Below are 27,257 nucleotides of genomic sequence, written 5' to 3'. Positions count from 1 at the left end.
TCAAAAGACGCATTGCATTGGGTAAATCTGCTGCAAAGGACCTCTTGAACGTGTTGAAGTGCAAAGATGTCACCTTGAAGACTAAGGTGTGCCTGACCCAAGCCATGGTATTTTCAGTCACATCATATGCGTGTGAAAGCTGGACAATGAATAAGGAAAACTGAAGAAGAATTGACGCCTTTGAATTGTGGCGTTGGCAAAGAATATTAAATATACCATGGACTGCCAAAAGAACGAACAAGTCTGTCTTGGAAAAAGTGTGGCCAGAATGCTCCTTAGAGGCAAGGATGGCGAGACTGCGTCTTACATACTTTGGACGTGTTGTCAGGAGGGATCAGTCCCTGGAGAAGGACATCATGCTAGGCAGAGTACAGGGTCAGCGGAAATGAGCAAGACCCTCGACGAGGTGGACTGACACAGTGGCTGCAACAATGAGCTCAAGCATAACAACGATTTTGAGGATGGCGCAGGATCAGTGTTTCGTTCTGTTGTGCACAGTGTCGCTATAAGTCGGAACCGACTCGACAGCACCTAACAACAACAACAACAGGATTCAAGATAAACATACAAAAATTAGTTGGATTCCTCTAAACCAATAAGGAGAACTTCAAAGAGGAATCACCCAATCAATACCATTTACAATAGCCCCCAAGAACATAATATACTTAGGAATAAATCTAACCAGAGACATAAAAAACCTATAGAAAGAAAACTATAAGACACTACTGCAAGAAACCAAAAGAGACCTACGTAAGTGGAAAAACATACCTTGCTCATGGATAGGATGACTCAACACTGTGAAAATGTCAATTCCACCCAAAGCAATCTATAGATACAATGCAATCCCAATCCATATTCCACTGACATTTTTTAACAAAATGGAGTAACAAATCACCAACTTCATATGGAAATGTAAGAGGCCCTGGGTAAATAAAGCATTACTGAAGAAGAACAAAGTGGGAGGCCTCATGCTACTTGATTTTAGAACCTATTATACTGCCAGAGTAGTCAAAACAGCCTGGTACTGGTACAACAACAGACACATAGAGCAATGGAACAGAATTGAGAATCCAGACATAAACCCATCCACCTATGAGCAGCAGATATTTGACAAAGGCCCAAAGTCCGTTAAATGGGGAAAAGACAGCCTCTTTAACAAATGGTGCTGGCATAACTGGATATCCATTTGCAAAAAAAATGAAAGAAGGCCCATACCTCAAACCATGTACAACAACTAACTCAAAATGGATCAAAGGCCTAAATATAAATTCTGAAATGATAAATATCATGGAAGAAAAAATAGGGACAACGCTAGGAGCCCTAATACATGGCATCAACAGAATATAAACCATAACTAACGATGCACAAACACCAGAAGAGAAACTAGGTAACTGGGAGCTCCTAAAAATCAAACACTTATGCTCATCAAAAGACTTCACCAAAAGAATAAAAAGACAATCTCCAGACTGGGAAAATATTTTTGGCTATGACATATCTGATCAGGGTTTATTCTCTAAAATCTGTAAGATGCTGCAAAACCTCAACAACAGAAAGATAAATAACTCAATTAAAAAATGGACAAAGGATCTGACAGCGATCACAATAGAGGGTCTCAGACAGAGCTGGAGGAAAATGTAGAACAAAATCTAACTAAAACAAACAAACAAACAAAAGACCAGCCTGACTGGTCTGACAGAGACTGGAGAAACCCCAAGAGTATGGCCCCGAGACACCCTTTAAGCTCAGTAATGAAGTCACTCCCAAGGTTTACCCTTCAGCCAAAGATTAGACAGGCCCATAAAATGAGACCAAAGGGGCACACCAGGCAAGGAGCAAGGACTAGAAGGCAAGAGGGGACAGGAAAGCTGGTAAAAGGGAACCCAAGGCCGAGAAGGGAGAGTGTTGACATGTCGTGGGGTTGATAACAAATGTCATGAAACAATATGCATACTACCTGATTAAAGAGAAACTGGTTTTTTCTGTAAACCTTCATGTCAAGTACAATAAAGAAAAAAATATATAAGAAAATGTACCAGGAGATGTTGATGAGAATGTTCACAGTAGCACTGTTTGTAACAAAAGAAAAACTAAGAAACAAAACAAAACAAAACAAAAAAATGGGCAAAGGATATGAAGAGGTAGTTCACCAAAGAAGACATTCAAGCAGCTAACGGATACATGAGGAAATAATCATGATCATTAGCCATTAGAGAAATGCAAATCAAAAGTACAATGAGATACCATCTTACCCCAACAAGGCTAGCATTAATCCAAAATAATAAATGTTGGAGAGGTTGTAGAGAGGCTGGAACACTTACACGCTGCTGGTGGGAATGTAAAATGGTACAACTACTTTGGAAATCGATTTGGTGCTTCCTTACAAAGCTAGAAATAGAATTAGTGTAGGATCCAGCAATCTCACTCCTTGGAATATACTCTAGAGAAATAAGAGCCATCACACGAATAGATATATGCATACCCATGTTCATTACAGCACTGTTCATAATAGGAAAAAAATGGAAACAACTTAGGTGTCCATCAATTGACGAATTAATAAACAAATTATGGTACCTACACACTATTGAATACTATGCAACGATAAAGAACAATGACGAATCTGTGAAACATCTCACAGCATGGATTGAATTTGGAGGGCATTATGTTTAGTGAAATTAGTCAGTCACAAAAGGACAAATATTGTATAAGACCACTATTATAAGAACTCAAGAAAAGCTTTCAACACAGAGGACGACATTCTTTGATGGTTACAAGGATTTGGAGGGAGGAAGAGGGTAATTCACTAACTAGATAGTAGACAAGAATCATCTCAGGTGATGGGAAGGACAACATACAATACAGGGAAGTCCGCGCAACTGGACTAAAGTAAATGCTAAGAAGTCCTAGATACAATCAAACACCTTGAGGGGCAGAGTTGCTGGGGCTGGGGTCTGAGGACTATGGTTTCAGGGGACATGTAGGTTAACTGGCATAACGAAGTTTATTGAGAATATGTTCTGCATCCCACTTTGTTGAGTGAAGTCTGGGGTGTCAAAAGCTTGCAAGTGGCCAGCTCAGATGCATCAACTGTTCCAAACCCACTTGAAGCAAAGGAGAATGAAGAACACCAAAGACACAAGGAAAATACTGGCCCAAGAGACAAAAGGGCCACATAAACCAGAGACTCCATCAGCCTAAGACCAGAACTAGATGGTGCCTGGGTACTACCAATGACTACTCTGACAGGGCACACAACAGCTCCCTGATGGAGCAGGAGGAAAATGTGGAGCAAAACTCAAATTTATGTAAAAAGACTAGAGTTAATGATCTGAGACTGGAGGAACTCCCAAAGCCATGGCCCCCAGACACTTTGTTAACCCAGAACTAAAACCATTCCCAAAGCCTTCTCTTCAGAGAAAGATCAGACTGGACTATAAAACATAAAATAATATTTATGAAGAGCATGCCTCTCTGTTCAAGGAGATACACAGGACAAAATGGGTAGCAACTGTCTGGAGACAGAATGAGAAGGCAGGAAACGACAGGAGCTAGTTGGATGGACAGGGGAAACCTGGGGTGGAAAGGGGGAGTATGCTGTCACATTATAGGGACTGCAATTAGTGTCATGTAACAATATGTGTAGAAATGTTTGTATGAGAAATTAACTTGAGCTGGAAACTTTCAGCTAAAGCACAATAAAGAAAAAAAAGAAATGAAAATTAAAAAAAGAAGGATGTTGGCTTTTGGTTTTATATAGATGCACTTTATTATGTTGAGGAATTTCCCTTCTATAACTATTTTATTGAGAGTTTTTATCAGGAATGAGTATTGGACTTCGTCCACCTTTTCTGTGTCAATTGAGATGATCATATGATTCTTTCTTTTGTTTTATTTATGTGTCCGATTACATTGATTGACTAATGTTGAACCATCCTTGCATACCTGGTATGAATCGTACTTGTTTGTGGTGTATCATTTGTTTGATATGATGTTGAATTCTATTGGCTAGATTTTTAAAAAATTTTTTCATTGTGCTTTAAGTGAAAGTTTACAAATCAAGTCAGTCTCTCATATGAAAATTTATATACACCTTGCTATATACTCCTAGTTGCTCTCCCCCTAATGAGACAGCACACCTTTTGTCTCCACTCTATTTTCATGTCTGTTCGGCCAGCTTCTGACTCCCTCTGCCTTCTCATTTCCCCTCCAGACGGGAGCTGCCCACATAGTCTCACGTGTCTACTTGATCCGAGAAGCTCACTCCTCACCAGTATCATTTTCTGTCCCATAGTCCAGCCTAATCCCTGTCTGAAGAGTTGTCTATTGGCTAGAATTTTGTTGAGAATTTTTGCGTCTATGTTCATGAGTGATATTGGTCTGTAATTTTCTTTTTTTGTGTTGTCTTTACCTGGTTTCGGTATCAGAGTTATACTGGCTTCATAGAATGAGTTCGGGAGTATTCTATCCTTTTCTATGCTCTGAAATAGTTTGAGTTTGAGTAGTACTGCTGTAAGCTCTTTTCTGAATGTTTGGTAGAATTCTCCAGTAGAGCCATCTGGGTCCATTTTTTTTTTTTGGAGGGGGAGTTATTATATTACCCTTTCAATCTGTTCTCTTACTATGGATCTGTTCAGATTTTCAATGTCAGTTTGTGTTAATTTGGGTAGGTAGTGTATATCTAGAAATTTGTCTATCTCCTCTAGGTTTTCAAATTTGTTGCATATGGTTTTTCGTAGTACTCTGTTATGATCCTTTTTATTTTAGTTATGTCTGTTGTAACGTCCCCCAGTTCATTTGTTTGGGTTATTTGCTTCCTCTCTTGTTTTTCTTTTGTCACTTTGGCCAGTGGTTTGTCAATTTTGTTGATCCTTTCAAAAGAACCAACTTTTGGTTTTGTTCACTCTTTCTATTGTTTTTCTATTCTCTTCTTCAATTATTTCTGCTCTGATCTTTATTATTTCCTTTCTTCTGGCGGCTGTGGGCTTCTATTGCTGTTCTCTTTCTATTTGTTAGAACTGTGTAGCTAATGTTTTGATTTTGTCCCTTTCTTCTTTTTTGATGTGTGCATCCATTGCTATAAATTGACCTCTGGGTACTACTTCCTTTGCCGTGTCCCAAAGGTTTTGACATGACGTGTTTACATTCTCCTTTGATTCTAGGATTTTTTTTATTCCATCTTTGATTTCTTCTATTACCCAGTGGTTTTTAAGCAGGGTGTTATTTAGTTTCCATGTATTTGATTTTTTCCCTTGCTCTTCCTGTTGTTAATTTCTGCTTTGATGGTGTTGTGATCAGAGAAGATACTTTGTATTATCTGAGAGTTTTGGATTTTGTTGAGGGTTGCTTTGTGGCCTAAGATAGGGTCTATTCTGGAGAACGTTCCATGTGTGCTGGAGAAGACTATGTCCCATACACCTTTTTAATTTGAAGCTGAAGCCACTCCTGAAGTACATGCTTCAGCCAAACATTAGACAGGCCTGGTGGTGCAGTGGTTAAGACCTTGACTGAAAGCTGGCAGTCTGAATTAATAAGTCACTCCTTGGAAACTCTATAGTGCAGTTCTACTCTGGCCTATAGGGTCGCTATGAGTCGGAATTGACTTGACGGCAGTGTTTTTCTTTTTTTTTTTTTGTGCGTGTGTAAAACAACAACACATGTGAAAAACGTGCTTCTTAGTTCAATTATGTGTAGGAGACCAAATGGGTAACACCTGCCCAAAAACAATGACAAGAAGGCAGGAAAGGACAGGAAAAACGGACAGAGGGAAACAGGGAACCCAGGGTGGGAAAGGGGAGAGTGTTATTGCGGGAGTTGCAACCAATGCTACAAAACAATTTGTGTATAAATTGTTGAATGAGAAACTAATTTGCTCTGCAAACTTTCACCTAAAGCACACTAAAAACAAAACAAAGTTCACAAACTTTTTAAAGAACATTAGGTTATGACTGTATATTAAAATTAGGGAAAAAAATTGCACTGTACGGCATCATCTCAACTATATGCATTTAGAAAGACTGAGAGGAAATAAATGGTTATTTCTGGGTGTTGGAATTACGGGTTATTTCCTGCCTTTTCCATACTTTACAATGAGCCTTTACGAAAAAAAAAGGACAAAAGGAACATTTTCTGGTCTGCCCTCTGCTGGTAAGTCCTAGTAACATCACAGGTTAAATTAGATAGCTCTTCTTGCATTACCTGAGCTCCTTCCGCATAGTTTTTTCATTTTTCTTCAGTTTGGGTTTTGTAATTTATTTTCCATTTTGTAAATCTTTCCCATTTTGTCATGTAAATACTTTCTTGTATAATTCTTTTTGGCAATATATGTTAGGTCCTAGGTGTTTTCGAATGATTTCAATTTTTACCAATTGCAATTGTATCTCTTTTCAGTGACCTTCTCTAATCAATCTTAATAACACACATTTACCAGGGATCAGGTGTGCTTTACCAAAAGCCCCCATGGAAGTGGGTCTTGGCTAAGGTGTTGGAAGTCCTTGCTAAAAGTGTAGCTTTGTTCTCTGGGAGAAGAAACACATTAAACTACGATGAGCAATCAATGCCCTTGGTCAGAGCTCTCTGGCAGCTATGTGGAGGATGGGTTTGAGGAGCACAAGACTAGAAGCATGAGGAATAGTTAGAAGGCTGTTGTGGTATTGGTCTGGGATGAGACTATGAGGGCCTGAACCTGGGAACCACAGTAGGGATGGACTAGAATAGACAGATTAGGGGGCTACCCAATACATTGAACTGACTAGAGCTAATGGTACAGGGAAAAGACATAAATGACTCCCAGGTTTCTAACTTAGGGGATTGGATAAATATAGTATGTTATAGATTGAATTGTGTCCCCCAAAATATATGTTGGAGTCCTAACCCCTGTTGGGAATAACACAGTATCTAGCATGTAGTAAGTGCTCAGTAAACAAATCATTATCATTCTTTCATTGGCCACATAATTATTTAAAACTTACTATGTGCCAGGCACAGTTCTCGGCCCTATAGATACAAAAATAAAATAAAATAAAACCAAACCCATCGCCATTGAGTCGATTCTGACTCATAGAGACCCTAGAGGACAGAGGTAGAACTGCCCCATAGAGTTTCCAAGGAGCGGCTGGTAGATTCGAACTGCCGACCTCTTGGTTAGCAGCTGAACTCTTAGCCACTGCACGAATAAACCAAACCCTTGCTGTCAAGTTGATGCTACGCATAGCGATCCTATACAACAAAGTAAAATTGCCCCATAGGGTTTCCAAGGCTGTAAATCTTTACAGAAGCTGACTGTCACATCTTTCTCCTGCACAGTGGATGGTAGGCTTGAACAGCTGACCTTTCTGTTAACAGTTGAGCACTTAACCACTGCACCACCAGGGCTCCTTAGTAGTGAATAAAGGAGGCTAAAATTCCTGCTTAAAGAACTTATATTCTATTGGGGAAACAAAATAAATCAAAACATATATCTGATAGTGGTAAATGCTAAGGAGAAAAAATAAACTAGGGAAGGGAGATATTAAATGTTGAAAGAAGGAATGAAATTTTAGATAGAGTAGCCTTGGAAGGCCTCACCAAGGAGGTGAATTTTAAGTAAAGAAAGGAATTGAAGACAGTAACTATAATCAAAAAGTGAAGGAATAATATTAATGTCATCTCCATTAGAATTAATATATAATTATTAAAATAAAATCATACGATTATAATGAATAAAATAATATTACTTATATTCTATTGTATTTATATATTTTGTATCCATATATGTATTTGTCACTAATATAACTACATATTATATTACTACTACTATCTTCGCCACAATTAATGTTATCATCATCATTGCCATCTCTGGCTTCTTGATAGTTCAGCAGCAGCATCTAATACCAAGATTTATACTACAGGGGTACATCAAATCTCAAAGTACTGGAAACAAAAGTGTAATTGATATACCATTATCACTGGCCAGTTCGTAAGGGTAGAAGCTAAGCTACAAATGTGAACTGACCTTGCACACAATAACTGCAAATAAAAAGCTGCTTTATGTGTGCACTAAGGAGAAAAGATGTCAGGATCACATCAATCTTTCTGTCCTACTTGCACATACGGATATCCATGTTAACAGGATCATCTTCAGACCCAAAGGACATGGACACAAAGATGTCTTTGAAGCACCAGGGAAATGGTAATTACATCTCGAATCAGTGCAAATGTAGAAAGACAGTGTGTGATATAAAGGTCACAAGACAGGACTGTATAATCAAGTTGCATTTATACTAGAACATTTGTCTGGTTGTTAGGGATAGGAATCAGCTCATTGCCATCTGAGAATCATTAAGAAGAACCAGTAATTCTTGTTATTTACCAAGCCTAGCACAATACTGAGACTAAGGTGGATGTTTAATCAGTGCTTGCTAGATTACACTGAACAAGGGGACCAAATCTCGTTTGCGAATCAGGGCCGGATTACCCAATAAACAAGGGAGAGACAGGCCCAATTGTGCCTTCCCACCAATCTGCAGGGAACAATTTCAGCTGTCCCCCACCACATCAAAGATGTAGTGAAACCCATGTGAAATTGCTCACCACAGCTTAGCAAGTCAATACAATTAAGCCTGTGCGTACCTTGCTCAATGCAAGCCTGGGCATACCACGCTTACAGGTTAAACCGCCCCGGCCTGTGACTGATGCATAAGATTTTTTAAAAGCCTGACTTGGACTAATAATTATGTTTTAAAACTCAGAGAAAACTGTGAAAGAAAGAGAGAGACAGAAAGAAAGAAAGAGAGAGAGAGAAAGAAACAGAAAAAGAATCCAAATGCCCCAAGACTCATTCTATGTTTAATCTGTCTAAAAAAGTTATACTATCAAATGTTTCATTCCTTAGCAACCATAGGCTCTAGTAGGAGGATGAGGAAATGTAACTGTGGGTAACTCAGGTGCTGGAAAAGTTTTGGCAGTATGTTAGTTGCATTTTCCAGGTGTATTTATTACCTGAAGGGAGTCAAAATAGAATGATGAAAACTTTATAGCTTAAGTAGCAGTGCTTAGAATATAAAAAAGTTTTTATTAATTGCAAATGTTTGTGAAAACAGATTATAAACATTTTCTTCCTGGCTGTGAGACGAAAGTTAAACCATGTAATAATGGTCAAGAAAAAGCCTAGTAAAGAAGAAATTAAATCTACCAATTATGTTTTATGGCTTACATTAATAGTAACTTGTTATATTTTTGGAAACCTTGGTGGCGTAGTGGTTAAGAACTATGGCTCCTAACCAAAAGGTCGGTAGTTCGAATCTACCAGGTGGTCCTTGGAAACCCTATGGAACAGTTCTACTCTGTCCTTTAGGGTTGCTATGGGTCAGCATTGACTTGATGGCAAAGGGATTTTAGTTTTTGTTATATTTTTAATATGACTATCATTGCCCTACCATATAATATTTATTGTAAGACATACAGATAGAAAAGTATGTATACTATATTATGCTCATGTTACATGCTTCTCTAAGGATTCCAGAGACTGATTTCATAAATGGTTATCTATTCTCACTTTAAGTATAAAAAATATGAAATACAGATTATGGAAAGATAATGATTATGCTCAGGATTTCACAATGTGCCAGCTATATCGCTAGGAATCTAGTCTCTTGACCCCTGGTGCTTACATGATGCACCCTACTAATTTGGGAAATTCTCAGCTGGAGGGGAGAGTGCAGGAGAAAGGAAGGTCAAAGGAGGAAATGGAAAACACTGGATATTTTGGAGGCAGGATATAAATCACCATGCAGTTTATTGCCTTCTTTTAGAAACATTCTTAGGTCATTACTGTTTGGTCAAAGCACTGAAGGATGTCCGCTCTCTTTGTGAGCTGCTGAGCCAGGGTTCCCGTTATGTCTGGGGAATCCTTCAGTCCCGACTGCAGGAGAAACATAATGCAAGGCAAGTGCTGACCCGCACAAGCCAGATGCAGGGCTGAGAGAAGACAAAAATCACATGAACTTAGTACAGGGTCCCTCACGCAGCACTGACCTTGTGATGAGACTGCTCCTTATAAAGATTTTGGTTCTCTCAGTTCTACAGGTTTTGTATTTCCATAGTTCATCCCTATGCCTTTGCCTATACTGGATCAAAACATCAGTTTTCTTTTTAACCTGAGTGGTTGAGACTATTTTTACAGAAAACAAAACCAGTTAGAGAGAATTAAGAAACTTGATTAAAACAATGCAGCAAGTTAGTGGGAAATATGAGATTGGTCTTCCTCATGCTTATCCCTGTGTGCTATTAAAACACAGTTTAAATGGCTCAGAAAAGTTTCTCAAAGTTTTGCGAATTCTCTTTGTGAGTAAAAATACGATTACTATGAATAAGAATGATGTAACAAAAAGAAATACTGCAGCCAAATTTTCTCAATCTGGTTGTAGAAATTAGTGCTGAAGATTTCTGGTGTGCTGAGAATATTTCTGGTTCTACTACCCAGTCTCTAGGATAAGGTCTTGTGTCCCTCCCTGGACCTAGTAGCTGCACTTCCCAGCTCTAGGGTGAATAATTAGTTACCTGTGAGTCTTTGAAGCATGATAAAGACCATACGAAACCCTTGCAAGATGGCCACTGGCTCACAGAATGTTAGAGGTTTTATTCTAAAGTCCAACTCTAAAGAATTCATTCTAAAAATATCTGAGTCCTAAATTTAAAAAATCATACTGAATATAGTTCCTAAGTACATTCCAAAGAGAAACAACGTATGATGAATCTATATAATACCCAGATAGCTGGTGCCATCATGAATTCAGATAGAAAATGTTTCTATGTTACATATATTGTTGTGGTATAAAATAATAATAAAAACAGAACAGTGGGAATGATGAGAAGTAGTCATCATCATTGTTATGGTAATACCGATAGTTCTGTAACTTTGGGAAAATGTTAAATTTCAGAGGGAATGTTCTTTTAAGGAATGTTGCTGAGCTGCTAGAAGAATGATACTAAAACCAATTTTTAAAATATAAAAGTCCATGAATTGTTTACATTTAATTTACTAATAATTTTCAAGACATGTGCAAAGGTAAGTCTCACCTGATCGATTTCTTTCATCTTTAGAGTTGATGTCAGCACCCAAAGATAGGAGAGTCTGAACTGTGCTTGTATGTCCTTCCTGAGTGTTGGAAATAAATTCGTTATCACTGAGATGACGACAATAGCAAAATTTTAAACATAAACTCTAATGTATACTATGTACTTTAAAAAAAAAATAGTCAACTGCTCAAACTGAATTTTCATATCTAAAGGAGGACTCATTATACCACTCTCCAATTCTATTATAAATCATTAAATAAAGATTTTGGTGACTTTTAATTATTAGACTATAGATGACCAACTTTGTAAGCCAAAGTATTGATCAATACATTTGAGTTTCCATCAGTACAAGGCATATAAATTTTGTGGTTTATATAGAATATACAATTCCAAAATTTCCAAGAGTATATGTATACTCTGCTAAAATCTTTAAGAAAGAGATGAACTAGAAAAGATTGTAACTTCTCATAAGTGGCACTCTTATTACAGCTAGCATTATCATTTATGAAGTAATTTATAAACTCTCTTATCTAGCAAGTTAGTTCATTAGCATGTAGTGTGACTGAAGTCAAGGTTACAGAGTCAATCTTCCCGTGGTTTTTCCCCTCTGTGATCACAGACCACACTCTTAGCCCCATCTCAGAAATCTACACACTTGCTCATGAGGGGGAAAACAGGAAGGAGAGTATACCACACTTTACACAAATAATGCACACGTTACTTGTTTTTGCAGATTGTGCAACCCCTCACACATTATTTTCCTAGGTGCGCTATATGTATGATATGTGTGGGCAAGTTATTTACATGGGTGCGTTATTTGCATAAAAAAAACAGTGGTTGATCCGAAAAAAAATTTATTCCTGTGGCTAGAAAGCAAGTAAAAGCAGATAACCAATAAATAATGTTAAAGATAATCCACAAAAGACTCAAAGCATTTAAAACAGGAGGATGTAGATGGCTACTTTTCTAGTGAAAAAATTTTGCTTATCTTAAATATTTTATACATTGCAGAACCCATTAAATGCAATTCCCTTGCCCCAGTTAGAGATTCTAACTCTTTAAAAGTAATCCAGAGATAAGGAATCTAGGAATTTCATATGATGGATCTTTATGGCTTCAAATAACCTTATTTCTGAAAACAAAAAAGACACGGGACGGGGCACATAAATATCAGGCATTACATGGAGTAAAGCATTTTTTTTTTTTTCAATTTTACGTAGGAACAAATAAAGTCAGGTTTCCATTTAAAGGAATAAAGAGCTTCAGAATCATGAACATTTCCGGAGCACATCGTGGGCAATTTTTCCACACGGATAGAGCCAAAGAAACCAGGCTTACAGAGCTATCCACTGACGGCATAAGGCAAGCCTAAGGGAGCAGAGACAAGGTTACGAAGTAAACAAACCTTAGCTGCACAGTGAAGTGCTGTGAGGTGGGTTGATGTTGCTCTCACATCTACATCAACGCCAAGATCAGAGACTAAGAATTGGATGGCTTCGTTCTGCCCAGTGACTGCTGCTCTGTGCACAGCCTGGGCCCCTAGTGTATCCTCTGCTGCAACACAAGCCTAGTAGAAAGAAGGGCGATCGGAAAGAAGATGAGAAGCAGAAGAACCTGGGTCCATAAACCGTGTGACATTTTGGCAAAATTTTGTTGTCTAAGTACTTTTTTCCAGGCAGAGGAGCCATAGCTTTTGTCACATTTTCAAAGGACTCTCTAATCTCCGCCCTACCCCCCATGGTTAAGATTCAATAATCTTGACTATAGTGCCAAAACACAGTCAGCAGGGCCAGTCTGTTGTTGTTACTATAAAACAGCTACCATGTACTGAATAATTACTTTGCTTGCTGCTTTATGTACATTATATTACTTAATCCTTATAATGCAGTCCCTGGGTGATACAAATGGTTAATGTGTTTGGCTGCTAACAGACAGGCTGAAGGTTCAAGTTCACCCAGTGGCACTTCAGGAGAAAGGCCTAACAGTCTACTTCTGAAAAAATCAGCTACTGAAAACCCTATGGAGCCCAGTTCTACTCTGACACACATGGGGTCACCATGAGTCAGAACTGACTTGACAACAACTGGTGAAATAATGCTTGTAATAACCCCCTGAAGAAATTACTTATCTCCATTTTGCAGATGAGAACACTAATGCTTAGAGAGATCAAGGGGTCCCATGGGTGGAAATGGCAGAGCTGGGATTTAAACCCAGGATCTGAATTACTAACTATGCTTTCTGCATCTCCTATGACACACAACTTGTGGGAAGAACCAAAAGAATAAACCCAAGCCATTTCAATACCTTATGTTTTTCAAGCAGCAGCCTAGCTACGTTGATGTGACCACACTGAATTGCGTCCATAAAGGGTGTAACGCCACACTTGTCTCTGCAGTCTGGTTCATACTGGCACCTAGAGCCAAAACCCAATATAACAAAAAAAAAATATAACAGAGCTGAGAAAATTCACCACTTCAAGCCCAATGGACCGTTGAGCCTTGCTCACCTGCAAGTGGATTATAAATGTTACAAATTATCTGTGCTAATCTAGAGCTCTCTTCCTCTTCTCCTCCGTCTCAATACCTGAGCTGAGCTCTAGGTCTTCAAGAGTATGCTGATCTTCCCCAGCAAAGCTGTTCCTTCTCTAACCTCCATCTCATCTCATGACACCTTCATCTCCCCAGTTTTTCATGCCAGAGCCTTGAGGCCATTCTTGCTACCTCCCTTTCCCTTAACCCCTACAATCAATCCATTTCCAAAATCTGTCAGTTCTACACCCAAAATATTTAAAAAATATGTATCTTTCTCTTCATCTCCACTTTCATCCTTTTAGACCAAGTAAACAGCCGAGTCAAGAGACAACAGCTTCCTGTTTTTCTCACCTTGACAACTGCCTGGCTAATTCATTCTCCACGGCAGCCAGAGCAATGTTTTCACAATATAATTTGGATAAGGTCACTATCCTGCTTAAAACCTTTAACTGCTCCCCACCGCACAAAGGAGAAAATCTAAAAGCCTTAACATGACCTACAAGGCGCAGAATTATGTGGCACCTGGTTCCCTCTCACGCCGCCCTCTCCTCGCCTGTGCTTAGCTTGTTCCAGTCTTCTTCTTGGTCCTCCAGCTGCCACCTTCTTTTCTGTCTTTGCACATGCTAATCTCCTCTGCTTGGAACATTATTCCTCCATTCTTCACTTGGCTAATTCTAACTCATCCTTCAGGCCTCAGCTTAAATGTGATTTTGACAAAGACCTTTCCTCACTCCTAGTCTAAATTAGGACCTCTGCTCTCTCATAGCATCCGTACTTTTTCTTTGTAGTAGTATCACTTTTCCTTTGTAGTAATTAATACATTTATTCATGGGATATTTGTCTATACTTGTCTTACACACTAGCCTATAGACTCCATAAGGGAATGGACGGTTTTTTGTTTATTACACAGTACCTAACACATAGGAGGTGCTCAAAAAATGTTTGATGAATGAATGAATGTTTATAAATCTGTAGACAATCAGGTATGTGCCAATGTGCAGCAGGCAAACCCTACACAGGGCACTACATTAGGTCCTCTTCTCACTACACACTGTTGCCCTGGGTAATCGCATCCACTCCTGTGGCTTCAATCATCACCTCCATGTTGATGAATTCCACATTTGTATCTCAACCCATGTTGTTGTTAGTTGCTGTCGAGTCGATTCCAACTTATGGTAACCCCGTGTATGCAGAGTAGAACTGCGCTCCATAGGGTTTTCAAGGTTGTGACCTTTCAGAAGCAGATCATCAGGCCTGTCTTCCGAGGTGCCTCTGGGTGGGTTTGAACCATCAACCTTTTGGCTAGTAGTTGAGCACTTAACTGTTTGTGCCACCCAGGGACTCCATTTCAGCCCATACCTCTCCTTTTGGCTTCAGATCTGTGCCTACTTGACATCTTCACTTCGATGTGCCACGGGCACATGAAACTGAACATGTCCAAAAGAGAATTTATCATCTCCTTCCCCCAAACCTGCTCCTCTTTGAGTGTTCTGTATCTTAGCACATGGCACCAGCACCACATACCCAATCACTTAACTAGAAACCTGAAAGTCATCCTTGACTTCTCCCTCTCCCTCATTCCCTTTATCAAATTACTCACCCAGCCCGATTGATTCTTCATCCTAAGTATCTCTAAATCTTTCTACTTCTCTTTATGCCTGCAGTCATATCCACAGCCCAGCTACCATTATTTCTCTCCTGCTTTACTGCAATAGCCTCCCACTGGTTCTTCAGCTCCCACTCTTGCTGAATCTATCCTCCATTTTGCAACCACGGGATCTTGAAAAAATGCAAATCTCTTATTACGCCCCTGCTTAAAACTGTCCAATGGCATCTTGTATGCTTTAGAATAATATCTAAAACCCTTAAATGGTCTACAAAGTCCTACATGATCTAAATCTGGCCTTTCTCTCCAGCCTCATCTCACACCTTTCTCCCCTTCACTGTTGATGCTTCAGCATGTACAGAACATTTTCCAGTTTCTCAAATGTACTGTGCTTTTTCCTGGCTTAGAGCATTTACAGATGCTGTATTGCTCCTCTGCCTCCCACTTTCATCTAGTTTCTGTTCCTTCTATTCAGGTCACAGCTTAAATATCACTGATGCTGAGATTCCTCACTCCTAGGCTAAGTTGAGTCTTCCTGTGAAAAGCTCCTATAAAACCAAAACCAAACCCAGTGCTATCGAGTTGATTCCGACTCATAGTGACCCTATAGGACAGAGTAGAACTGCCTCCATAGAGTTTCCAAGAAGTGCCTGGAGGATTTGAACTGCCAACCCTTTGGTTAGCAGCCCTAGCACTTAACCACTATGCCACCTGGGTTTCCAAAAGCTCCTATAGGTCTGCAATTCCTTGTAACACTTGCTGAACTGATACGACTTGTTCAGTGTCTGTGTGTGGTAGCTGTGAGTTTCGCGAGGGTAGAAACTGTGTCTGGCTCATTTCTGTTGTAGTCCTGAATCTGGTACAATGTTTAGTTCACAGTAGGCACTGAATGAATACATGAATATTTGCTGAATGAACAAATAAGTAGATGATTTTGCCACTAAAAACTTTTTTTCCATGTGTTTGTTAGCTATTTGTATTTTATATTCTTTGAGTTTATGTCCTTAGTTCATTGTTCTTTTCAAAGCTTAGTCTTTCTTAACAATCTGTCTGAGCTCTTTACAGTTGTCCCTCGACATGGGGTGGGGGAATTGGTTTCAGGACCCCCACGGATACTAAAATCCAAGCATGCTCAAGTCCCTTAAATAAAATGGCATAGTTATTTGCATATAGCCTATGCACATCCTACTGTATAGTTTAAATTGTCTCTAGATTATTTATAATACCTAATACAATGTAAATGCTATATAAATAGTTGTTATACTGTATTGTTTAGGAAACAATGACAAGATGCGAGGCAAACGGTGCTCAGACAACGAGTGCTGGAGCAAGACTGAGGATCTGTGAAATGGAGGGAGGCTACGGCAGGGGATGCCAACACATCATTTTATTCATGTGGATTCAGCATAGTGCTTGGCACACAGCAAATTCAAGTTTTGCTTTTTGGAACTTTCTTTTTTCCCAAATATTTCTGATCCATGGTTGGTTGAATCCGAGGATGTGGAACCCGTGCATATAGAGGGACAACTGTATATAGTATCAATATTAACTGTCATATTTCCCAAATACTTTCCCCAATTCGCTGGGCTTTTTTTTTTTTCTTTTTTCTTTTTCCTTACCTCGTAAGAAGCACCGTTACTGCCTCTAAACATCCATGCATTGCTGGGAGAAGAGAGTTGGAAATTAGAAATTTTTAGTGCAAATATAAGATGCTTCTTTCCTCCTGGATCTTCTCTCTGCCCTGTTCTTTTGGTTCTGACTTACAGGAAGGAATAATTAAATTAGGTATACTATTGCTGCCCTAGAAAAATAAAAATTTAGCTGGATAAGTATTAAAGAATGATGTTTTCACTTTACATGTAGATAGCCAACACCTAATTATCTTTATGATACTTCCCTGGCAAATTTTCAATCCTAAACTTACCTCCCCACTTCTGAGCTGCAAATCCCAAGGCCAGTTAGTTTTTGCCCAGGAAATAAAAACATTTTACCGGCAATCCATGACAAAATAACAAGGAATTTAATACTCCTATTAAAAGCAACTGTACTCAATAAGAAATATTTTGACTGTCCCCCACTATTTTGTGTGAATACCTAGGTGCAGTGGCGGGATCTGGTCAAATAACTCATGAGCTAGAGAAAAGTTTTTCACTCACTTGTAAACTTTCACAAAGAGTTTCGTTGGTCCTTAACTTCCAACTATGGTAGAGAAGAACTTATGTATATTTCTTAGACTATCTCATGTCAGAGCTGTTGGTTTTTTTTTTAACTTTCAAAGATTTTTGTTCAAATATATTTGCTTTTTACCAATGGGATTATACATTATCTTTTTGGCTTGCTTTTTCACTTAATTATCATGACTATACCAATAAATATTTATCTATAACATCTTTTATTAATGGCCTTCCATCATATGGAAGTCCACCCTTTACTTGAACAATCTTCAACTGTTGGATATTCAGTATATTTAACTTTTTTTTCCAGATTTAACTAAAAAAATAGTGTTTTAGATGAAAGTTTATTACGGCACAAATTAGTTTCTCATTCAAAAATTTATACACAAATTGTTTTGTGACATTGGTTGCAATCTCTGCAATGTGTCAGCACTCTCCTCCTTTCCCTTTACACCCCAGGTTTCCTGTGTTCATTCATCCAGGTTTCCTGTCCCTTCCTGGCTTCTCATCTTTGCTTCTGGGCAGCTGTCGCCCATTTGGTCTTGTATACTTGATTGAACTAAGAAACACGTTTCTCATGTGTGTTATTGTTTGTTTTATAGGCCTGTCTAATCTTTGTCTGAAAGGTGGACTTCTGGAGTGGCTTCAGTTCTGAGTTAGCAGGTGTCTGGGGGCCAAAGTTTTGGGGTTCCTCTAGTCTTTGTCAGATCAGTAAGTCTGGTCTTTTTCTGTGAATCTGAATTTTGTCCAGATCCCTCTACTATGATCCCTATCAGAGTGATCAGTGGTGGTAGCTGGGCACCAACTAGTTCTGGGCTCAGGCTGGTGGAGGCTGTGGTTCATGTGGTCCATTAGTCCTTTGGACTAATATTTTCCTTGTGTCTTTGGTTTTCTTCATTTTCCTTCGCTCTGAACATGCTGGGACCAATAGCTGTATCTTAGATGGCTACTTGCAAGCTTTTAAGACCACAGATGCTACTCACCAAAGTAGGATGTAGAATATTTTCTTTATGAACTATGTTATGCCAATTGATCTAGATGTCCCCTGATACCACGGTCCCTAGCCCCCAGGCGTACTATCTCAGACCCTCAAGGTGTTTGGATGTGTCTAGGAAGCTTCTATGGCTTTGCCTTGGTCAAGTTGTGCTGACTTCCCCTATATTATGTGTTGTCTTTCCTTTCACCAAAGTTAATCCTTGTCTACTACCTACTTAGTGATTTTCCCTCCCTACGTTTCTCCTCCCTCATAACCATCAAAGACTGTTTTTTTCTGTGTATAAACCTTTTCCTGAGTTTGTATAATAGTGGTCTCATATAATATTTGTCCTTCTGTGATTGACTTATTTCACTCAGCATAATGCCCTCCAGATTCACCCATGTTGTGAGATATTTTGTGGATTCATCATTGTTCTTTATTGTTGTGTAGTATTCCATTGTGTGTATGTACCATTATTTATCCATTGATCTCTTGATGAGTTCTTAGGTTTGTTTCCATCTTTTTGTTATTGTGAACAATGCTGCAATGAACATGGGTGTGCATATGTCTATTTGTGTGACAGCCCTTCTCTAATAGATACTTCTAGGAGTGGAATTGCTGGATTGGATGGTATTTCTATTTCTAGCCTTTTAAGGAAGTTCCATATTGTTTTCCATAGTGATTGTACCATTTTACATTCCCACTAGCACTGCATAAGAGATCTAATCTCCCCACAACCTCTTCAATGTTTGTTATTTTCTTTTTTGATTCGTGCCAGTAATGTCAGGGTGAGACGGTATGTCATTGTAGTTTTGATTTGCATTCTCAATGGCTAATGACTATGAGCATTTCCTCATGTGTCTGTTAGCTGCCTGGGTGTCTTCTTTGGTGAAGTGTCTATTCATACCATTTGCCCATTTTTTAATTGGATCACTTGTCTTTTTGTTGTTGAGGTGTTGCAGTATCTTGTAGATTTTTTTTTTTAATCTTTTAGGGGCTGCTATTTTTTATAAATGGTATTGTTTCCTTGATTTCCTTTTCAAAGTTCTCTTTGTTGGTGTATAGGAGTCCAGCTGATTTTTATATGTTGATCTTGTATCCTGCTACTCTGCTGAATCTTTCTATTTGTTTCAGCAGTTTTCTTGTAGAATATTTGGGGTTCTCTATATATAGGATTGGAAACCCTGGTGGCGTAGTGGCTAAGTGCTACAGCTGCTAACCAAAGGGTCAGCAGTTCAAATCCGCCAGGCACTCCTTGGAAACTCTATGGGGCAGTTCTACTCTGTACTATAGGACTGCTATGAGTCGGAATCGACTATCATCTGCAAATAAGGATAGTTTTACTTCTTCCTTTCCAATTTGAATGCCCTTTATTTCTTTTTCTTGCCTTATTGCTCTCGCTAGGACTTTCAGCACAATGTTAAATATGAGTGATGATAAAGGGCATCATTGTCTTGTTCCTGTTAATGGGGAATGCTTTCAGCCTCTCTCTGTTGAGAATGATTTTCAAAGTTGTTTTTTTATGGACGCCCTGTATTATGTTGAGGAATTTCCCTTCTATTCCTATTTTGATGAGAGTTTTAATCAGGAACAGGTGTTGGACTTTGTCAAATGCCTTTTCTGCATTCATTGAGATGATTGCGTGATTTTTTTTCTTTTGTTCTATTTATGTGATGGATTACATTGATTGGTTTTCTCATGTTGAACCATCCTTGCATACCTGGTTTGAATCCCACTTGATCGTGGTGTATTTTTTTGATATGATGCTGAATTCTATCGGCTAGAATTTTGTTGTGAATTTTCACATCTATATTCATTCCATTTCTATGCTCTGAAATAGTTTGAGTAGTACAGGTGTGAGCACTTCTCTGAATGTTTGGTAGAACTCTCCAGTGAAGCTGTCCAGGCCAGGGCTTTTTTTTGGTTGGGAATTTTTTTATTACCTCTTCCATTTCTTCTCTTGTTTTGGGTCTGCTTAGATTTTCTATCTCAGTTTGTGTTAGTTTAGGTAGGTAGTGTGTTTCTAGAGTTTTGTCCATTTCCTCTAGGTTCTCAAATTGGTTGGAGTACAATTTTTCATAGTGTTCTGTTATGATTCATTTTATTTCAGTTGGGTCTGTTATAACGTCCTCGTCTCATTTCTTATGTGGGTTATTTTCTTCTTCTCCTGTGTTTCTTTTGTCAGTTTGGCCAATGATTTATTGATTTTGTTGATCTTTGCAAAGAACCCACTTTTGGTCTTGTTGGTTTTCTTCTTGTTTTTCTGTTCTGTATTTCTGCTTTAATATTTATTATTTCCTTTCTTCTGGTGGTTGTGGGCTCCTTTTTCTGTCCTTTTTTTTTTTTTTTTTTTTCTATCTGAGTCATAGGGCTAGCAGTTTGATTTTGGCCTGTTCTTTTTTGATGTGTGCATTTACTCCTATAAATTGACCTCTGAGCATTGCCTTTGTTGTGTCCCAAGGTTTTGGTTTGATGTGTTTTCATTCTCATTTGATTCTAGTAATTTTTTTTATTCCCTAATTTTTTTCTATTATCCAGTTGTTTTTAAGAAAGGTATTACTTAATTTCCACGTAACTGATTTTTTCCTTGCTCCTCCTGTTATTAATTTCTATTTTTATCACATTGTGATCAGAATGAATGCTTTGTATTATTTCAATGTTTTGAATTTTATTGAGGGTTGCTTTGTGGTCTAAAATGTGGTCTATTCTCGAGAATGTTCCATGCACATTGGAAAAGAATGTATACTTTGCTGCTGTTGGGTGGAGTGTTCTATATATGTCTATGAGGTCAAGTTGGTTGATTTTGGCCTTTGGACCTTCTATATCTTTGTTGAGTTTTTTTCTAGATGTTCTGTCCTTTCCCGAGAATGGTGTGTTGAAGTCTCCTACTATTATTGTGAAACTTTTCAGTGCTATTAGAGTTTATGTATTTTGGAGCCCTGTTGTTGAGTGCGTAGATATTTATTAAGGTTTTATCTTCTTGGTGGATTGTCCTTTTAATCATTATGTAATGTCCTTCCTTGTCTTTTATGATTGATTTTGCCTTAAAGTCTATTTTATCTGAGATTAGTATTGACACTCCTGCCCTTTTTTTTGGTTACTGTTTGCTTGATACATATTTTTTATCTTTTGCTTTTTAATATATTTATGTCTTTGTGTCTAAGGTGTGTCACTTGTAGACAGCATATTGACGGGTCATACTTTTTTTTTTACCCATTCTGCCAGCTCTGTCCTTTAGAGGTGCATTTAAGTCATTTACATTCAGTGTGATTATTGATAGGTAGGAGTTTATTGCTGTCATATTTTTGTGTGTGTGTGATTTCTTTTTATTTCTTTGTGGTGCTCACATTTTCTTTCTCTTGCTTTCCTGTGCTGAGTTTCTTTTATTTGTGGATTTTCTTTTCTTTTGTTATTATAGATTTTGTGTTTACTGAGTCTTTATGTTTTTCTTTTTTTTCATTCTGATGAGTAGGTTTGTTAACTTTCTTTGTGGTTATGTTGACATTTACTTTTATCTTCCTAAGTTTGAACCAGTCTTTTATTACTTGATATAGCCTTGATTTCCTTTCCATTTGAATATTGTATACCTACACGATTTATTCTCTCTTTTATTGTTTTGATGTTGTTGCTGTTTACAGATTGACATTTCTGTTTTCCTGTTTCAAGTCTTTTACTTTTGTTTTATTGTTGAGAGTTCTTTACCTAGGTTGGTATCTGGCTGATGCTGTCCCATGTCCTAGACTCCAATTGTTGTGTGATGTTGTTGGTTCTCTAACTGAAGGACTCCCTTTAATATTAATTCTAAGTTTGGTTTTGTTTTTACGAATTCCCTTAATTTCTGTTTATCTGGAAATGTCCTAAGGTCAAAAACTTAGTAAGAGACAGAACCACCTTACCATCTAACTAAGGAGGATAAGTCAAATATACAAGAAGAATTAATTAATATAAGAAAGAAGAGCATGCCAAGTACCAAGTTACATTAGCTTCAGAAACTCCTTATATGCCAAAATACCCCAAAGATGTTCTTACCCCCCACCCTTTATTTTCCAAAATCCTTCATTTCCTGGGGCATGGTGGCAGAAAGGGTGACTTGAACTAGATATTGCTCTGCAGTGCTGGTGAAGCATGCTGCATCCCCGCAGAGCTGTGGGCCGTACCTGCAGTGTGCAGAGGAGTTCTTCTAATTTTGCTCTCTGTCTTCCAGACAGCTGGGCAAACAGAGAGCAAGTACTGGAGGATCAAAGGGTCACCTTCTCGGCTGGCGATGTGGAAACTGTTCCAGCCATCTTTGTTCTTCAGAAGTGGATTGGCGCCATGTTCCACAAGGTCTTGGATCACGTTGAGATTCTTCCTTGTGCAAGCCATCATTAGAGGAGTCCTAAAACCAATCAAGATAAGCTGTCAGATGGAAGGATAGCTGAGACATTAGAAAGTCAGTGGCCAGGTCTTTAGAAAATGTACATCCTTGGCATAGATGGAAAACCTAGAGGATTCAGGACCTAGGAAGCAGGAAAACAGCTCTGACTGGCAACTTCTCTGCCTGCCATGAGTACCCTGGGGGAAATAATAAGGGGAAAATGACTGTGATGGATGTGTATCTACAGGAGTGGAGTACTTAGGAGTAAAGCTGCTTCTGGACTAGTTCATAGTATAGCGCTGAATTGGGACAGAGCTAACGAAAGCCATCCACATTTGGCCCTGAAAAATATTTGCATAAGAAGTACTCTGCTGATTTTTTCCCATTCACTTTAATCAGTATCCATTTATTAATTGAATTGTGCTGAAGAGGAGTTATAAAAGCATTTGACATAGCCCCTATCCAAAAGAAGCATACACTGATAAGGCAACATTTATACAAATGAAACAGTGTGGTTATAATAAATTTCTGAACTGAGTTGTGCCCAACAATCACGGGATAGAGAAATATATCAGTATCAAGGGAGGCAGCTCTAGCCTTGCTCTTTACCCACATACATGATTTTGGGTAAGCCATTTTATTTCTCTGAGTTTCCGGTTTCTTGTGTGTAAAATGAGGCAGCAATGACTCCTGGAAAGCAGGGACAGGTCTTATTTATCCCCAGTCTATAGAACCCGTGTCTCACATATAGTGGGAGCTCAGTATAACTAGATGATCTCTAAGGTCTTGTCTAAGATTGCTATAAAACAAAACAAAAGCCCAAACCCATGGCCATGGAGTCAATTCCAACTGACACTGACCCTGATATTAGTTAAATACCAACATTATTTTTGTGCGTATGGTGTGGTAATGATACCATTGCTTTTGAGTCGATTCTGACTCATAGCTACCCCATATGTTACAGAGTAGAGCTGCTCTATGTAGTTTTTTTGACTGTAATCTTTACAAAAGCAGATTGCCAGACCTTTCTTCCACAGTGCCGCTGGATGGGTTCAAACTGCCAATCTTTAGGCTAGTATTTGAGTGCAAACTATTTACACCACCCAGAGACTGCCCCAGTAATGACAGGGGATGAGAAATGAATTAGGAGCGAGAAAGCCAGATAACTGAGGGCTGGAATATTCAGGAAGGGGGTCACAGAGAGAATAAATCTTGAGTAAGGCAGGATAATTGAAATAACAAGGAAGAAAGAAGGTATTTCATAAAGACAGAAAGGTGGGAATGGGCAAAATGTATCACTGTGACTATACCTCCCCAAACACATAAACAAATGAAGCTTGTCTTTTTAATGAATTTGAGAGGCTATTCCCTTATCGACTGAGTTGTTTTGAGCAGTATATGAGATAATATGTCTCTTGAAACTGTCTTTAAACGAACATACCAGCAGCGCAAGAAAATCAGCCTAATGCAGTATCTTCTATGCGCCAAATTGCAACTCTAAAACATAATTATATCTACTCCCTGACCCAAGCAGACAAGACATACTTTATTTAACTTACATGGCTGTCTGCTGTACTTCTCGTTTATATCAGATCGGGAATCATTTGTAGGCAGGAACTTCATTATGTTATGGATCCTAAGAGTGAGTACTAAAAATGATGTAAACTTAACAAGCAAATTGTAATTGGTTTTTGGTGATGGTATAGTTGAGTATCTTGACTGTTGCCATACTTATGCATGGCTACACATGTAATAAAATAAAAATAACTGATGAAATCTGAATAAGCTGTATGGCTTATATCAATTCTGATTTCTTGGTTTTCTTATTGTACTATGGTTATGTAAGGAGTCCTGGTGGCACAGTGGTTAAGCGCTCGGCTGCTAACTGAAAGTTTGGTGGTTTGAGATCATTAGCCGCTCCGAGGGAGAAAGACGTGGCAGTCTGCTTCTATAAAGATTACAGCCTTGGAAACCCTATGGGGCAGTTCTACTCTGTCCTATAGGGTCACTATAAGTTAAAATTGATGGTAATGGATTTTTGGTTATGGTTATGTAAAATGCTAAAGTTGAGGGAAACTGGGGGAAGGTGCATGGGATGTCACTGACCATTTCTTTGCAACCTTCTGTAAATCTGCTAATTACTTCAAAATAAAAGGCTAAAAAAAATGCAGCTGGTGAGGCAGTAATTTAGCTGATGTCTCCAGAAGAACATCACATCCTGGAACTCACACCATATGTAGTACACACAATTCATTGTTTGATTATATTCTATTATTGTTCTTTGCTTTATAAAAGGAAGCGATTGCCCTGACCAAATAGCTAACTCCACAAGGATGGAAACAATGTAAACTATAGGTCATCTCCACTATAGGGGTGGCTGGGGCAAGATGATCCTGCCACTGGACAGCTCTGAGGTGAGAACAAGTCGTTGAGGAAAACTATGGTGCAGAAAGGAAGGAAATACATGAAAACCTGTCCTCCCACGAAGGGCCTCTCTGGAAAGCACACCACCTACCAGTCTGCCTTCTTCAGGCAGTCGACAGAGGCTCCTCTGCCCAGCAGATACCGCACGCAGTCCCCGTGGCCCATGGAGGCAGCTTCATGCAGAGGTCGCTTGTAGTCTCTGTTGGTGGCCTCAATGTCCATCTCCCAGACCTCAGCTAGATAGGCCAGGATGCCCCTATGCCCGTGGCGAGCGGCGCAGTGCAGGAGGGTGTCCCCCGCTGGCCCTGGGCACCTCAGAGCCGGACCTCCCATCCTCGGCAGCTCCTCCCGCAGGGCACACAGCCGGCCTTCCTGCACCAGCCTGTACAGCCGCTTCGGCCCCTGCTCAGGCACTCCAGCTGCGGCCTCCTCGCGACTCCTGGGCGTGGCCATGACCACTCAGCCGCGGTCTGAGGGGACGCCCAGGCCAGGTCCGGGGGAGGGCCCGGGGCGGGGTGTGGCTGGCAGAGCAACCAAGCTTCTGAGTACCCTCTCCTTCAAGGCAAGATGAGGAAGGCAGCAGGAGACAGGATTCTCTCACCTGCTCAGGTCTCCTCAAATGGTGCTGAAGTGAGGAGAGGGGAGAAATGGCAATTAGTCATGGATGTTGTATCTGAGGAAGGGCTGGTGTCTCCGCTTCTCCCGGAGACACTCAATCACTCTCCCAGCCACCCACCCACTCACTCACTCGCGAGCGTGGTTTCCGCTTCCTGCACGTGATTTCTTCTCTGAGACAACCGAGAACAACCCCTAAACCCACTCCAGCCCCTGCCTGCCAGCCGGCTCCTATCCGGCTGAGAGCAGCCGGTCCATAGGTTGGTTAGGCGATATCCCAATAGGAGGGATCACACTTCACACCCATCTCCCCTGTCTCAAGTGATAGAAGCTGCTGATTCCTAACGTGGGAGAATAATTCTTCCAAAGAATGAGATAGTGTATTATAAAAAGGCTTTGTGAATCGCCGATTTAATTTACCAGGTACACATACACATGTACGTACAGTAATTGTTTACATAGCGCAGGTGGGGTGGGGCTAAGAGAATGCATTTCTTGGGGGTGTTGTGTCTAATAGTTTTTAAGCTTGATTATTTTTTGGTTAAAAACAGATAATGAGGGTGTTGCTGGCTAGACAACGAAGAAATAAAACAATACGAAAGATACCTATAGGGATAGTGGGCACACCCACATCTCGGGGCCCTGCATATGCATTTATGAGACCGCTGTAGCTCAGTGCTTAGCATGCAGCCAGTAGATCACGTTTGTATTAATGGCTTACTATTTTCAAAGCGCCTTCGCAAATCTGCTTTAATCCTCAAAACAGCCACAGTAGAAAGGGTTATTACGATTCTCTCCGTTTGCAGAAAAGGAAGCTGAGAGGCGGAGAGGCGCGGGGCTCCTACAAGGGAAGCTTTAGGGAGTATAATTTAGTTTTCTTCGACGGCAAATCCCACGTATGTTTTCTTCTGCAAATTGCCTGCATAAACATTTGTTGACGGAGTGAATGAAAGGTGCCGCTGTAATTCCTTGTCTCCAGCGCCACCCTAGTCAATGCACTCCTCATCATGGAGCTGTCGGGGCCCCTTCTCAACAACAGGGTAGAGCCTCCGCGCACTTCCGTGCATTTCCCTGCACCGCCCCCTTCCTCACCCAATCCAAATCCAGCCCACCCACCCCTTGCCTCGCGGCAGTCCCTCCGAGGGCACCCAAGGAGCTCAAAGGAACTCTGGGAAAGTTTCCACTCGTTTACTCCGCCACAGCGAAAACACGAACGGGGCGTGGCCCGCTAGTGGGTGGCCGCGCCCCCACCGGGCGGGCGTTCCGATTGGCCGCGGGAGCAGTCCGTCAGCTCTGGCGGTGGGCTCTTCCCGGGGCTGCGGCGGGGGGCGGAGCTCGGGGAGGAAGTCCGCGGAATTCTTGGTGCTCACGATCCGAGCCACGGGAGGAGCTCGCGCTTCCCTGGGAACGGTGGGACTCGGAGGCCGGCAGGCCACGGCCCCGGCAGTAGCGGCAACGACCCGGTCAGCGGCGCGGGAGCGCTGGTCCGGAGCGCCATAGTGCGTGAGGCCACAGACGTGGC

General features: G+C 40.0%; 2 protein-coding genes across 10 annotated transcripts in view; one reads left to right on the top strand and one right to left on the bottom strand.

The window, feature by feature from the left end:
* Positions 1 to 26,870, bottom strand: part of ANKRD16 (ankyrin repeat domain 16) — an 84,018-nt gene extending 57,148 nt beyond the window's left edge. For 3 of the 6 annotated variants that reach the window (XR_007517104.1, XR_007517102.1, XR_007517103.1), the window contains exons 1-6: positions 25,212 to 25,858; positions 22,497 to 22,717; positions 16,809 to 16,851; positions 13,357 to 13,465; positions 12,458 to 12,619; positions 11,053 to 11,131 (exon numbers count right to left, since the gene is read on the bottom strand). Coding sequence is in view for 3 of the 6 variants with exons in the window: in XM_049882052.1 (XP_049738009.1) it covers positions 9,794 to 9,951; positions 11,053 to 11,131; positions 12,458 to 12,619; positions 13,357 to 13,465; positions 16,809 to 16,851; positions 22,497 to 22,717; positions 25,212 to 25,573 (1,134 nt within the window). In the remaining 3 variants the exon portion in view is untranslated. Of the gene's footprint in view, positions 1 to 8,806; positions 9,952 to 11,052; positions 11,132 to 12,457; positions 12,620 to 13,356; positions 13,466 to 16,808; positions 16,852 to 22,496; positions 22,718 to 25,211; positions 25,859 to 26,456; positions 26,756 to 26,851 lie in introns of those variants that run through there. The other 3 variants (XM_049882052.1, XM_049882051.1, XM_049882053.1) reach the window with 3 other exon arrangements.
* Positions 26,871 to 27,064: 194 nt separating this feature from the next.
* FBH1 (F-box DNA helicase 1) overlaps positions 27,065 to 27,257 on the top strand; it is a 74,808-nt gene continuing 74,615 nt past the window's right edge. For all 4 annotated transcript variants that reach the window (XM_049882050.1, XM_049882047.1, XM_049882049.1 and 1 more), the window contains exon 1: positions 27,065 to 27,234. Coding sequence is in view for 1 of the 4 variants with exons in the window: in XM_049882047.1 (XP_049738004.1) it covers position 27,234 (1 nt within the window). In the remaining 3 variants the exon portion in view is untranslated. The remainder of the gene's footprint in view (positions 27,235 to 27,257) is intronic.

This window comes from Elephas maximus, chromosome 4 (genome assembly GCF_024166365.1).
Source record: "Elephas maximus indicus isolate mEleMax1 chromosome 4, mEleMax1 primary haplotype, whole genome shotgun sequence".
Taxonomy (NCBI): Eukaryota; Metazoa; Chordata; class Mammalia; order Proboscidea; family Elephantidae; genus Elephas; species Elephas maximus.
This window is presented reverse-complemented; position numbering and strand designations above follow the sequence as displayed.